Raw genomic sequence first — 13,965 nt, 5'->3', positions numbered from 1 at the left:
AAACAAGTCTTATCACCTCCCTACTTCTAGTTCCTCACGTACTGAATATCTGTAGGGCTTCTCCTATTAGGAGACGCTCCTTCTAGTTCTAACATTCTAGGAGCTTATGCTTATACTTAGCTTATACCAGTATCAAGTAGAAATTCCTCTATAAAAAGATACAAGAGTTAGTCAAGGAAATCTATTTTTTTCCTTAAGTAAAAGAATACTGACTACATTTAAGACCTCAAAAAATATTTACTAAGTGAAATAGGATGCAAATAATTAATCTTGATTACAACTAAATGATTCAAAGGATCATTTAGATCCTTTGAATAAAAGTCCCAACACGGCCTACCTTGCTTAAAGAAAACTATCTTTCGGAGACAGTCTGATGAAGACCAACTCGTTTACGTGAACTTCAAGGTATTTTCAGGTGATGCTGCATATTAAAAGTCTTAACACAGCAGGTTTGAAAACAGATGAATAATTCCTACCTGCCATGGAATACTTCCACACCAGCGTTTCCCCTCTGCCTTACTTCTAATGCATCGGAAGAACAATCTAATGAAGTATAAAACACAAATAATCAAGGCTATGAAAATCCATTAGAACAAGAGATAAGCTTATTTTTAATCCAAGAAAACATCTTGCAACTATTTGAACCTGGCTTTGGGAGGTCACTTGAAACCAATTACTTTTATATACACATTTAAAAATTATTTACTGCACAGAACATTTATAAGGGCTAGGAAGTCAAAGAATAAATATGGCATGGTAGCCAGAGAATGCACACAGGTTTATTCTTTTTAGTCTGTAACGAATGACTGAAATAGAAACACTGATCAGCAATGGCTACTAAAATCAGAGAAATGAGAGACAGCCAGACACTGTGTGTCCCTGAAGGGGGGCCACAACACTAGCTACAAAGCAATGTTGCCCCAAAAAAAACCCCAAAACAACGAAGCCAAAACAAACAAAAAACTAACCTCTAGATCCAATTACCAATTTATAGGAAATAGAAACAACAGAAGAAGGCGTAAAACTAGACCGTGGAGAATATAACCTTCAAAATCTTGGCAGTGGGAAACGCTATAGGACAAACAACCTGATCCCTTCCACAAATAAGTTACAAGGGAGAAAAAAAGAGGAAGGGAAAACTTCAGAGACTTAAAAGACATATTAATCAATTCCAATTTGTGAACCTTATTTGGATCCTGATTTAAACAAATTAAAACTACTAAAAAAAAAAACTATGACATTTATGAGTCCACTGAAAATATGTACACCAACTGGTATGTTAAAAGAGTGCAGCTGGATGCAGTGGCACACACCTATAGTCCCCTCTACTCGGGGGCCTGAGACAGGAGGATCATTTGAGGCCAGAGGCTGCAATGTGCTAAGATTGTGCCTGTGAATAGCCACTGCACTCAAACCTGGGCAACACAGCAAGACTCCCTTCTCTAAAACATAAAAATATTTTTTAAAAAATAGTTCATATCTTGGCCGGGTGCGGTGGCTCACGCCTGTAATCCCAGCACTTTGGGAGGCCAAGGGGGGCGGATCACGAGATCAAGAGATCGAGACCATCCTGGCCAACATGGTGAAATCCCGTCTCTACTAAAAATTTTTCTATAATAACATATATGTAAGGAAGATCCTTGTTTTTATTATTTTTTTCCAGTTGTGGTTTTCCACTGTATGGGATGTTGCATTATTTTTAACCAGAACCCTCTTGGTGGGCGGTTCAGCTGTTTCTTATCCTTTACTATTAAAAGCAGTGGCACAAGGAGTGAAACTGTGCATATGTCATTTCATGTACATTTCAATACATCTGTGGTGCAGCTCCTTATTTCTCATGTTATGTATTTGTGCTGTTCTTCTTGACCAGATTAGCCTCTGATTTTCTTTATTAGTTATCTATATGCTGCTTTCTAACTCATTAAATGCAATTTTTACCAACATTAATTCCTTCCTTCTGCTTTCCTTCAGTTTATTGCTCTTTTTCTAACTTCCTAAATTAGTCCCATGATGTACAACATGAATCACAACAGTCTGCATCCTAATTCAGGGGTCCTGAGCAGATCCTGGTCCCTTGATGCCACTACTTCACCAGGACACATAAACAAAGATGAACAAGCCCAAATGGACAAGTAGTCCATAAAAGTTAAGCTAAAAAGAAAATAGGTCCAGCCCCTCCCTCTTGTACAAACACAATTTTCCCATCCAAGTTCACAATTTTTAAAATCTTACTGGTTTCTTTAATTTTTCTCACTGCAATAGGATATTATATTAAACATATGTAATACAATTTCTGAAATGCTTTGAATGCATAAAATTCAAAGTACCAGCTGCCATCAGTGGGTGCTACTACTTACAGAAATAAATCAAGAACAAACTCCTGCTGTTGTTTAAAGCATATCAAGTACTTGAAATCTTTACTGAAAGAATATTTCATAAGTACAGTCACGTGCTGCATGATGATGTTTCAGTCAACAGTGGATGGCACGTACAACTGTGGTCCCATGAGATAATACTGTATTTTTACTGTACATTTTCTTTGTTTAGATATACAAATACTTAGCACTGTGTTACAAATGCCTGCAGTATTCAGTAAAGTAATACACTGTACAGGTCTGTAACCTAGGTATGTATTAGGCTATACCAAGTAGGTTTGTGTAAGTTCACACAGTGACGTTCGCACAAAAATGAAATCTCCTAATGACGCATTTCTCAGAATATGTCCCCATTGTTAAATGACTCATCACTGTAGTGTCTACTTTAAAACTCATGCCATGTAGACTTTCAGGAGAAGGGCAAGATTTGGAGAATGAAGGAAGGAAACACACTGAACATCTGCTATGTGCTAGGCACAGTGCTAAAAATGCTTTCCCTTACATTTTTAATTAAAATCAATCTGGATGAGCTTTTCTGATTTTAGGATAAAAAGTTTGTTTGTTATGTTTTATTATATTGTAAATCAACAAAGAATGCAGTGGAAATATATTTTCGCAGAGAAAGCAAATATCAATTCCACTATAAAGAAAAGCATTAATTTCTGCAGTATGTTTATTAATTGTTTTCCAGGACAGAGATTATAGGCAATAACGATGAAGGAACCAGCTAGAGGAAGCCAGACCTCTTCAATCCTGACTTCTTCACCAAAACACAAATCCTCCCATTTTCCTAAAGGTAACTGTCCAACTCAACATCACACTGCCAAGTGCATTCACTTTAGCAAGGCTACAGTTCTCTCAGGCTCCAGAACTATTCTCCCTTGGTTCAAATCCCAGCCCTACCACCTAATTAGTTCTGAAACATCAGACACCTTAATTGACTGCCCCCTGTGGCAGTTTCCTGTTCTGTAAAATGGCAAAATGATATAGTCCATACCTCATACGGTCATGATGAAGACAAAATACAATCAGAGCAAAGCCTGACACATACCAAGGTCTTAACAGACAACAGCAATGCCAAGCTCACACTGGCTGATCACTCTGCTTATTCCTACATCCACACTTCTGCTGAAGCTGTTCTGCCTCAACACTTCCTTGTCCTTTCCTCCATCAAAACTGTCAAGGTCATTCAAGGACAACTTCAAGTCTCAACGCCTCCACTTTCTCTGTAACCTTCCTAGCCCTGAACTGTATGTCTTAGAGTCGCAGAACCATCTCGCATCTGAACGTCTTCAATTTAGCGCTCTAATGTGCAGAGGAGACTGCACCCCAATCTCAGTACATCTAACTCTTATTCCAGCTGTGTCAAAGGCTCCTTAGGGATTATGAGTTCATATCTTTACATGGTCCAGCTCTGGAAAAACATAAAGCCGAATGTCTACCTCATTCTTTTACATGAACTTTCAAGATGGAAAAAAATGTAAAAGTAAAAAACAAAATTGTAAATGTTCTAGGAAAAAAACAGATATGAATATTCTTGTAGTCCTAAAGTGAAGAAGGCTTTTCTAAGCCTGGGATAAAACTCTGAAGCTGAGAAATAAAGAATTTAGTAATTTTTAAAAGTTTACACTTCCATATGATGAAAATACCATAAGCAAAATTGTAAGACAAAAAGCAAACTGGTAAAACGTAACTACCACACATATCACAAAGGGTTACTATACTTTATACAAAGGGATTGCTCCCACTGCACAGTGCAGTGCATGGTACTGTACACCGCCTCATAAGTATGGCTTTATTCAGTGGTCCTTCACAGCTGGTGGGGCCTGAGGTTCTGGCTGGGTCTGGCGCATGCCTGGTTGCCTCTCTATCATCAGCCTGCTCACTATACTAGGGCTAGATAATCTGCAGGTCAATTTCACCCAATAGCCAACAACATGAGGAGTTTTCTAGACATGTGAAGTTTCAAGGGTTATTAAAAGTAAAATATTTTGAACATCTCACCACAACCAATTAATTTTTTTTTTGGAGGTGAATATTTTTCTTTTTTTTTTTTTATTATACTTTAAGTTCTAGGGTACATGTGCACAACGTGCAGGTTTGTTACACATGTATACATGTGCCATGTTGGTGTGTTGCGCCCATTAACTTGTCATTTACATTAAGTATATCTCCCAATGCTAATCCTCCCCCATCCCCCAACCCCACGACAGGCCCCAGTGTGCGATGTTCCACGTCCTGTGTCCAAGTGTTCTCATGGTTAAGCTCCCACCTATGAGTGAGAACATGCGGTGTTTGGTTTTCTGTCCTTGTGATAGTTTGCTCAGAATGATACCACAACCAATTATTTAAAGAACTAAAACTTGTTATACCCATGTCTAAGCAAAGAAATATTTCCATTTATTTTGACCCTGTATCCTTGAGTGAAAGTTCTGTGAGAAACAGAGAGAAAGGAAAATATGAACTCAGGAGCTCAGTGACAATGCCCAAAATTTGTATACCAGGGTGTACCACATCGTTCATGTCAAGGCAAGATTTCTTCCCCCTGGTTCTACTGAGATTATCAGTTTTCTTTACTGCCTGTACACAGAGGGCCATGGCCGAATGGCCAGTCAAATGCTGGTCAGTGGTGCCATCTGGTGTTTCAGTTAGAGATCTGCACACAAATGCAGCTACACTGCAAGGGATGAAAAATGGGCATCTTTGCCTCAGTTTACACCTCCCTTCTATTACTCTGTTGCACCTGTCTCCTGACTACATTCAGCCAAACATAATAGTATTAATTAGAGGATGTAAAATATTTAAGTTATTAAAAAGAAAACCCAGACTATGTGAGGGAAAGGCTGTACTCCCATAGGTCACTCTCCAGGGGTTCTGGCTGAACACCCTTAATGTTCACTAAGGAAGCCATCATCCATATATAGACTTATCTATTTCTGTTTAAATTCCCAGTCTATGCTACCTATCAGAGTACCTGGTTTTCTGTTGTTATTGTTTTTTAATGTGTTGTGTGTTAAGAACTGCCTTTTACTTTTATTTGTCCTAAGACAACTTTTTTTTTTTTTTTGAGACTGAGTCTTGCTCTGTCATCCAGGTTGGAGTGTAATGATGTGATCTTGGCTCACTGCAACCTCCGCTTCCCCGGCTCAAAGTGATTCTCCTGCCTCCTGAGTAGCTGGGATTACAGGCACACGCCACCATGCCCGGCTATTTTTTGTATTTTTAGTAGAGAGAGTTTCACCATGTTGGCCAGGCTGGTCTTGAACTCCTGGCCTCAAGTGATCCGCCCGCCTTGGCCTCCCAAAATGCTGGGATTACAGGTGTGAACCACCATGCCTGGCCCTAAGACAAGCTTTTTAAAGTTCCAGTAAGTACTTCCTAGTAATAGTGCTCTGAATTTAGGCTAAGAGAAATACATGTAACATACTTTTTTGTTCTATTTTAAAATAATAAACCCCTCTCAGTCTTATCCATCTAGTACAAAGAACGTTAACAGCAAGTTCTCAAAATTCTGACCTCAGTCAGGCCTTTCTTCAGAGCTGCACACTCATTTTTCTAGCTGGTTTCACATGAAAATAAGACACAATTTGGCCAGGTGAGGTGGCTCATGCCTGTAATCCCAGTACTCTGGGAGGCTGAGGCAGGCAGACCACTTGAGGCTAGGAGTTCGAGACCAGCCTGGCCAACATGGCAAAAGCCCATGTCTACTAAAAATACAAAAATTAGCTGGGCGTCGTGACACACACCTGTAATCCCAGCTACTCGGGAGGCTGAGACACGAGAATCACCTGAACCTGGGAGGCAGAGGTCGCAGTGAGCTGAGATTGTGCCACTGTACTCCAACCTGGTTGACAGAGCAAGACTCTGTCTTTAAAAAAAAAAAAAAAAAAAAAAGACGTGATTAGTCCAAAGCTGTATGTGTTTGCCACACATCCCAATACTCGACCAACATTACCTTTCTTCCTTGTCCTGCTTAACGTAAACACATTACCCAGAAGCCCCACCTTAGCAACCGTTTCCCTACTGAGCACTGACAATGTGCCAAACACCAGACCTAGGCCATCACACACGTCCTCTCTCCAAGTCCTCCAACCCAGGGAAGTTAGGGCCATGTGAGCAATATTCCAGATGAAAAAATGGAGGAAGGAACATGTTTATATGCCCTACCAGGAAATACATCTCATCAGTGCTCTTTCAGCAAGTTTTCATTCTACTTGGACCCAATTCCACTGCTGCTACCTCAATTCAGGCCCATCACCTCTCACTTAAGAGAAAGTTGGTGTGTCTGGAATCAGTTGGACCTGGGTTTAAATCCCAGCAATGCCACTTCATAACCATGGGTCCTCAGACTCCCTTTCTGACCTGTCTCAATGGTAGTTTCTTCATCTGTCTGGTAAACACGGATATTGAAATCTATCACAACAAATTATATGAAGGTAAAAGATAATGAACAGGCTGGGTGCAGTGGCCCACACCTGTAATCCCAGTACTTTGGGAGGCTGAGGTAGGATTGCTTGAGCCCAGGAGATTGAGACCAGGCTGGGTAATATAGTGAGACTGTGTCTCTACAAAAAAAAAAAAAAAAAAAAAAAAAAAAAAAAGGTATATAGTGGGCTTTCAATGGTAGCTATTATTTCAGTGGTCTCTTTGCCCTATTTTCACTTTCTAATCTGTCCTCCATAGTTCTTCTTTTAATGCAAATTGGATCAAAAATCCTTCAGTGGCTTCCTAACAACTACCACAGTGTGTCTGTATGGTAAAGGTCCTCCAGTAGTATGTAAATGGTTTTAAGTATCAGTAGAATATAATAACTTCATGCAATAAAGGCTTACCAGCCCTACTGTACCAGCAGAAAACAATCCAAAAACAAAATTAAAAAAAATTCCATTTACAACAGCACTAAAAAACACAAATACTGAGAAATAAATTTAACAAAAGATGCATAGGAACTCTGTAATGAAAAGTATTAAACAATGCTCAGAGGCATTTTTTTTTTTTGAGACAGAGTCTCGCTCTGTCACCCAAGCTGGAGTGCGGTGGCGCGATCCCGGCTCACTGTAAGCTCTGCCTCCGGGTTCACGCCATTCTCCTGCCTCAGCCTCCTGAGTAGCTGGGACTACAGGCGCCTTCCACCATGCCCAGCTAATTTTTAGTATTTTTAGTAGAGATGGGGTTTCACCGTGTTAGCCATGATGGTCTCGATCTCCTGACCTCGTGATCCGCCCGCCTTGGCCTCCCAAAGTGCTGGGATTGCCGCACCCAGCCGACATTTTTAAAGTCATAAATAAATGCACTACATTCATGGATTGGAAGCCTCAATATTGACAATTCTCTCCAAATTGATCTATATAGATTCAATGCAATCCCAACAGGGTTTTCTGTAGAAATTTTTAAAAGCTGATTCTACATTTTATATGGAAATGCAAAGATCCTAGAGCAGCCAACGCAATCTTGAAAAAGAATAAAGTCAGAAGACTCACACTATTTTATCTGATTAATTATGTAAAGATAGGCAAATGGATCAACGGAACAGATCAGCAACCCCAGAAATAGACTTACATATATTGGATCAATTGATTTTTTACAAAGACGCCAAGCATTTCAATGGGAAAAGGAAAATCTTCAAAACAAGATGCTAAAACAATTGGTAACATATGCAAAAATAAATGAACCTCTACCCTACCTGATATACTATACAAAAGTAATTTAAGATATAGATAATAGACCTATATGAAAAAGCTACTAAACAAACAAACAAACAAACAAAAACAGGCCAGGTGCAGTAGCTCACACCTGTAATCCTAGCACCTTGGGAGGCCAAGATGGGTAGATTGCCTGAGCTCAGGAGTTCGGGACCAGCCTGGGCAACATGGTGAAACTCCGTTTCTACTAAAATACAAAAAAATTATTGGTGCACACCTGTAGTCCCAGCTACCTGGGACTACTCGGGAGGCTGAGGCATAAGAATTGCTTGAACCCAGGAGATGGTGGTTGCAGTGAGCCAAGATTGTACCACAGCACTCCAGCCTGGAAGACAGAGTGAAACTCTCTCTGTCTCAAAAACAAACAAACAAACAAACAAAAATAAAACTATAAAGCTTCTAGACAATTCTTGGAAATATTTGTGATACTGGGGTAGGCAAAGATTTCTTGGAGATCAGACAAAAAGCACAAACCATACAAAAATGATGAGCCTCCCGAGTAGCTGAGACTTCAGGAGTGTGCCACCACGCCCAGCTAATTTTTTTTTTGCTTTTTCGCTTTTTTTTATTTAGTAGAGATGGGGTTTCACCATGTTGGCTGGGCAGGCTGGTCTCAAACTCCTAATCTCAAGTGATCTGCCCACTTCGGCCTCCCAAAGTGCTGGGATTACAGGCGTGAGCCACCATGCCTGGCCTAACTTGTATAGAGAATTTATGAAGAACTCTACCAACTCAGTTTTAAAAAAAGACAAAAATTTTAAAACAGGCAAAGATCTCCAAAGTTATACTTTATGATTCCACTTATGTAACAATTGTGCAATGACAAAATTTTAGAAATGAAGAGCAAATTCCTGATTGCCGGGGTGAAGAGGGCAGAAGGGAGGGAAAGGGGTATGGTTATAGAAAGGGCAACAGAGAGATCCTGTGATGGAACTCTTCAGTACTTTGACTGTAGTGGTAGATACATGACTCGACAGGATAAAATTGTATAGAATATACACACACACATAAATTAGTTCAAGTAAAACTACCTTTACCAATAAAACTGGTGGGTTGTACCAATATTAATATCCTGTTTGTGATATATTTCTAAGCCTTGCAAACGTTACCATTGGGGGAAACTGGATAAAGTCTACAGGGGATAACTCTGTATTATTCCTTACAACTGTATGTGAATCTGAAACTACTTGATAAAAATTTCAATGCAAAAAAAAGGACAAAATATTTAAACAGATAACGTCGAGATTTTCTGATGGCAAATAGGCACACCAAACAAAGTGGTGCATTTATAAATGAAATTCAACTCCACAATAAAAATGAATGAATTACTGATACATATTATATACATTTCACATATTGTTAAGTAAAAGAAGTCAGACACAGAAGAGTACATGCAGTAGGATTTCATTTATATAACGTTCAAGAATAATCAAAACACATCTAAAGAGATAAAAATCAGAACAGTGATTGCTGACAGGGGTGGAGATGGGAGGGGTGAAATTAACTTGAAGGGGACTAATGGCACTTATTGGGGTAATATTTTGACTCGGATCTTGGTTTTATGAGCAGGTACATGCATTCTCAAAACTCAACTGGTTGAAATCTTAAGACTTGTGTATCTTACTATACATATAACTAAATTAAGAAAAATAGAAGTATGAACAGTACTCGGGTATATAAAAATTGTAGGTGGTACTCAAATGCCTTTAATTGGGTGGGGGGATCTAGAATATATAAATTATGAAGTGCATAGAATATCACACAAAGACCATCTATCACATCCTGACCCCTACCTTCCTGGCCAGCCTTATCGCCTAAAGTCTCTGTTTAAAGATATGTTAAACTATTAACAAATCAAATTTTCCCTGAAAACGCCATGTTAATTCATGCCTTAGTACTCTAATGCAATATATTAGTCCATTAAATATGACCTCTCTCTAACACTTAGGGAATTCCTACTTTATCTTTGAATACTCATGACAAATATCTCCCAGCTCTATAGACTTCTCTGCCCTTCCCAAATTCCCATATAAAGGAAAGAAACTAACATTTATTGAGGACTAAATATATTTAGCCATTTTTACTCATTACCTTGTTCTATCACCAGAATTAGAAGGTTGACAAGTTAAGTGCAAGTTAGTGGCCAATGGTCAGCTGTCATTATAGGCTACCTGACAGTTGGAGAGGGATGATTGTGGAGCCATTTACATGAAAATTACTAGAAATCAGACTTCTCAGATTAACTAGCTGCTTGGCAGTTAGGTAGTGACAGCCAAAAGACACTTAATACATATACAAATTTTGTTTTTTAAAATGACTTTTAAAGAACAATCCTAATACATACCTGGCTACAACTCTTTCAGGGAGAAAAAAAAAAAAGCAAATATACTTAGATGTTCCTTTTGGACCCTTACCTGTATTCTTTCTTGTCCTGTGGCAGAAGCAAACCCTGAAGCTCTACCACAAAGTCCTCATGCAATAAGCAATGGGAAACAGGAATGCTAGAGAAAAGAAAAAAGTTGAAAACATTTTTAGGTCAGGAACAGAGATCAATATCCTAAAGTCAAATCAAAACTATGGGTTTTTACACCAAGAATCTATGTATAACCTCTACTGGGTTTGTAATTCCCACACATTATCACAGCTATGGGCATTCCTTTGGGGAAGAAGTCCCTAGCTTTCATCTTTACCCACTTTCCCAAATAAAGCATAACTGTTTCTTGATGACTCAAAAGTTTAAAACCACACTGCACTGTGTAATCTCTACACTGGGATCCCCCTACGAATGACATAATTAGGGCTGGCTGTGAGGCCCTGTATGAATTTTCCCCAGGCTCTTCCCTTCATCCTTTCCCTCTAACAAGCTGAGAGCTGTCACTTAGTGTTATTCACACGCCTACCTCTAACAATACGCCCTATATGCTTCTTGTTTTGTGTAAGTTTTTAATCACTCCCTTCCAACTTATTATGAAAAAATTTAAATATATATAACATTTGAGAGTAAACAGGTTTGAGTGAAGGTTTAAAATACTCTCCTAAACCTGTGGCACTTTTTTTGGCCTGTATTTTGGTTATCAGATATAGTCCAAATAAATCAAGTTTATCAAATAATTGTCTTCAAATACCACTGTGCTAGTTTGTATAGCAAAGCATTTGTGTAGATGGGATCCTAAATAAGAGTGTTTCTCTTAATATAAAACCAAATCTTATGCCACCATTAATGCTGAATTCCTGCAAAGGTAAAAATGCTTCTATCTCACAAAACTTGACCTGGGTACTATATCTGAGAGGCTCAGTGTAAATCATCTAACTCATGAAACAGAAACATGGGAAGTTAGTATACATGTTGAAAGGGCATTTTTCTAATACTGATATCCATTATGTACTCTACATCTGACACGGAGAAAAATAACTTTTCTCTACCAAGTTTTGCTGAATAGAGAGCAGGAGATGTTTAATGACGTGATGATAGTTTTAAAATTCACATAGAAAATGTAGACACTTGGTACTGTGAAAACATTAACACTTGACAAACTATTAACTTTCCTCACTTTAGAGAAGATGCTTAACATTTCTGACTCTCTCCTCCCACCTCAGCCTCACGAGTAGCTGGGACTACAGGCGTGTGATACCATGCCCAGACAATTTTTTTTAATTTTTCGTAGAGACGGGATTTCACCATGTTGCCCAGGCTGGTTTCGAACTCCTGGGCTCAAGCGATTCGCTCGCCTTCGCCTCCCAAAGTGCTGGGATTACAGGCGTCACACACCGCGCCAGGCCCTCCGTTATTTCTTCCAGCGTTAATTTCTTTGAATTATCAATTTCACCATTTAGATGCAGAGAATCCTACTTAAAAATAAGAAGGCTAACAACTAATCACTAGAGTGTTTTAAGCTCAAACATTTAAAAAAAACCGTCGGGCCTAAAACTAGTGCAAAACAGGGACAAATTATTTTCCACTATGTCTGCTGTGTGTCCTTACTCCTTTAAAGGGGGAAGGACTGTCTGGGCAGGAGAAGGGAGTGGTTAAGGCCCGTCAAGTGAATAGAAACCCAGAGCTGGAAAACACCGGATCCTCAATTTTACAGGTAGGGGAACCATCGGCCCAGAGAGGGGGGTAACCAGCCTCGGGTCACACAGCCAGAATTAGCTGGGCGTCTTCCGAACACGCCACGCTGCCCTGGGATCATCAATTGCTTAAAGGGTCCTGACACCGCAAACTAGGGCCCCACAACTCCTCGGCCCTGTGACGCCCGACAGCGGGGAGCCGGCAGCTCCTCTCGGGAGGCCCCGGGCAGCCACAGGGAGTGGGGCCCAGCTCAAGACCTACTCGGTGGCCAGCACGAAGCTGCACGTGTCTGCCCGGCACACGTAGAAGCTCTTTCCTTTATTCGGGCCATCGCGGACGCCGGTCTTAAGAAAGCAGAAAGTCCCTGAAGAGAGAAGAAAGTGAACAACGATTACGCCACGCTAAATCAACAGGCCCCGGGACGCTGAGACCCTAGCCCCTTACCGTGCTCTGGACACCTAACTTCTTCCATTTCGCTGGGTCCCCCAAGTTCCACAAAGCCCCGCCCCCAATTCTGCTTCCGCCTTTTACTCCGCCCTCTTTGTTCAGGAACCAACCATCACTCAGCTCTTACAGTCTTAATCCCTCCCATAATTCTCCGCCCTTGGCCTTTACCCGTCCTAGCCGCTATCAGCCAATCATATAGGAACTTCGCTCACCTCCAACCAATCACAGCTGCCCTCAGGTATGGCGCGCGCCGAAATCAAATACGGAGCCAGGGGGCGTAAAAGACCCGGCTTTTGCAGGCTGGGGCGTGGCTGAGGCTGGGGAGAAGCTTAGAAGGTGGCGGGGCTTCTGGAGGAAAAAAAGCTTGGATTTGCAGGTCTTGGAAGAGGGAAGGGCAACTCTTGTTTACGTTTAAAACCGAGAGGCGGCCCTAGGGGTAGCGCCAGTTAGCAGGCGCTGAAAGGCCCTGGCTTCGTGGGTGTCTCTGAGCGAGGCTGGCGCTCGTGCGCGCTGGGCTCCGCGCTCAGTCGCTGGGGTGGGAGGCCAGGGGAAGCCGCCGCTGCAGGCCGAGCCGCGAGATTTGCAGTGCAGGAGCCGAAGCGGCGGGCATGGTGGGAGGTCCTTGGAAGCTGCTGCGGGGAACTGAAACGGCTCTCATAGGCAGGCACAAAGACTTCTCTAGGACCCCCTACAATGCTTTACGTTTGCCTCGTGCTTTAGATTTCCCAAAGTGCTTACACATAACACGACCCTCCTCACTCGACCTGGTGAGATGGGTAGCATTTTGTGGAAGATCCCGAGACTCAAGTTTGAGAGACTCACCCAAGGTCAGAGTTGGCGAGTGGGCGGTCCGTGGACAGGTGCGCAGGTCTCAGCGCCATTTGGCCCGCGCTGCTGCTTCCTGTGTGTACTGGATGTTCTCTAGGCTCGCCCAGCGTGGAAGCCCCGAGTTACCAGCCGCAACGTGGAAACCACAAAAGGGGAAATAGATGACTTTTGGTGAAGGCGAATTTTACTTTATCATTTTGTATTGTCAAACTTTTTTTTGCTATTATGCTTTTGTAATTTTAAAAATCGAAGACGAGGTTAAATAGAAGAAAGGGGACAGTTCCGTTCTATTTGACTTCATCCTCGATTTTTAAAATTTGAAGTTGTAATCAAAACTATTAGTAAACAAAAAGAGAGGAATAGATACTACATTTATTGCAATAGAAATAGTTTCATATTGCAGCTATTGAGGACCATATGTCCCAGACATATGGTGTGGCACCTGCACTGTTCTTATGGGGGCCGTAGAACAGAAAATCTGTAATGTCTAGGAAATCTGGGCGATGTGATAAATGTACATGATATGGGGATCCGGAGGAAGGGA

General features: G+C 41.0%; 1 protein-coding gene across 3 annotated transcripts in view; it reads right to left on the bottom strand.

Annotated features, from left to right (window-relative positions):
* TTF2 (transcription termination factor 2) overlaps nt 1-12,706 on the bottom strand; it is a 43,947-nt gene extending 31,241 nt beyond the window's left edge. For 2 of the 3 annotated variants that reach the window (XM_008951983.4, XM_003806285.5), the window contains exons 1-4: nt 12,591-12,650; nt 12,408-12,510; nt 10,492-10,578; nt 477-543 (exon numbers count right to left, since the gene is read on the bottom strand). In XM_008951983.4, coding sequence (XP_008950231.3) covers nt 477-543; nt 10,492-10,578; nt 12,408-12,510; nt 12,591-12,618 — 285 coding nt within the window. In that variant the 5' untranslated portion in view covers nt 12,619-12,650. Of the gene's footprint in view, nt 1-476; nt 544-10,491; nt 10,579-12,407; nt 12,511-12,590 lie in introns of all 3 variants that reach the window. The other variant, XM_063599320.1, reaches the window with a different exon arrangement.
* Nucleotides 12,707-13,965: the final 1,259 nt, after the last annotated feature.

Source organism: Pan paniscus, chromosome 1 (genome assembly GCF_029289425.2).
Source record: "Pan paniscus chromosome 1, NHGRI_mPanPan1-v2.0_pri, whole genome shotgun sequence".
NCBI lineage: Eukaryota > Metazoa > Chordata > Mammalia > Primates > Hominidae > Pan > Pan paniscus.
Note: the sequence above shows the minus strand (reverse complement) of the source record. Positions and strands in the feature narration are given on the sequence as shown.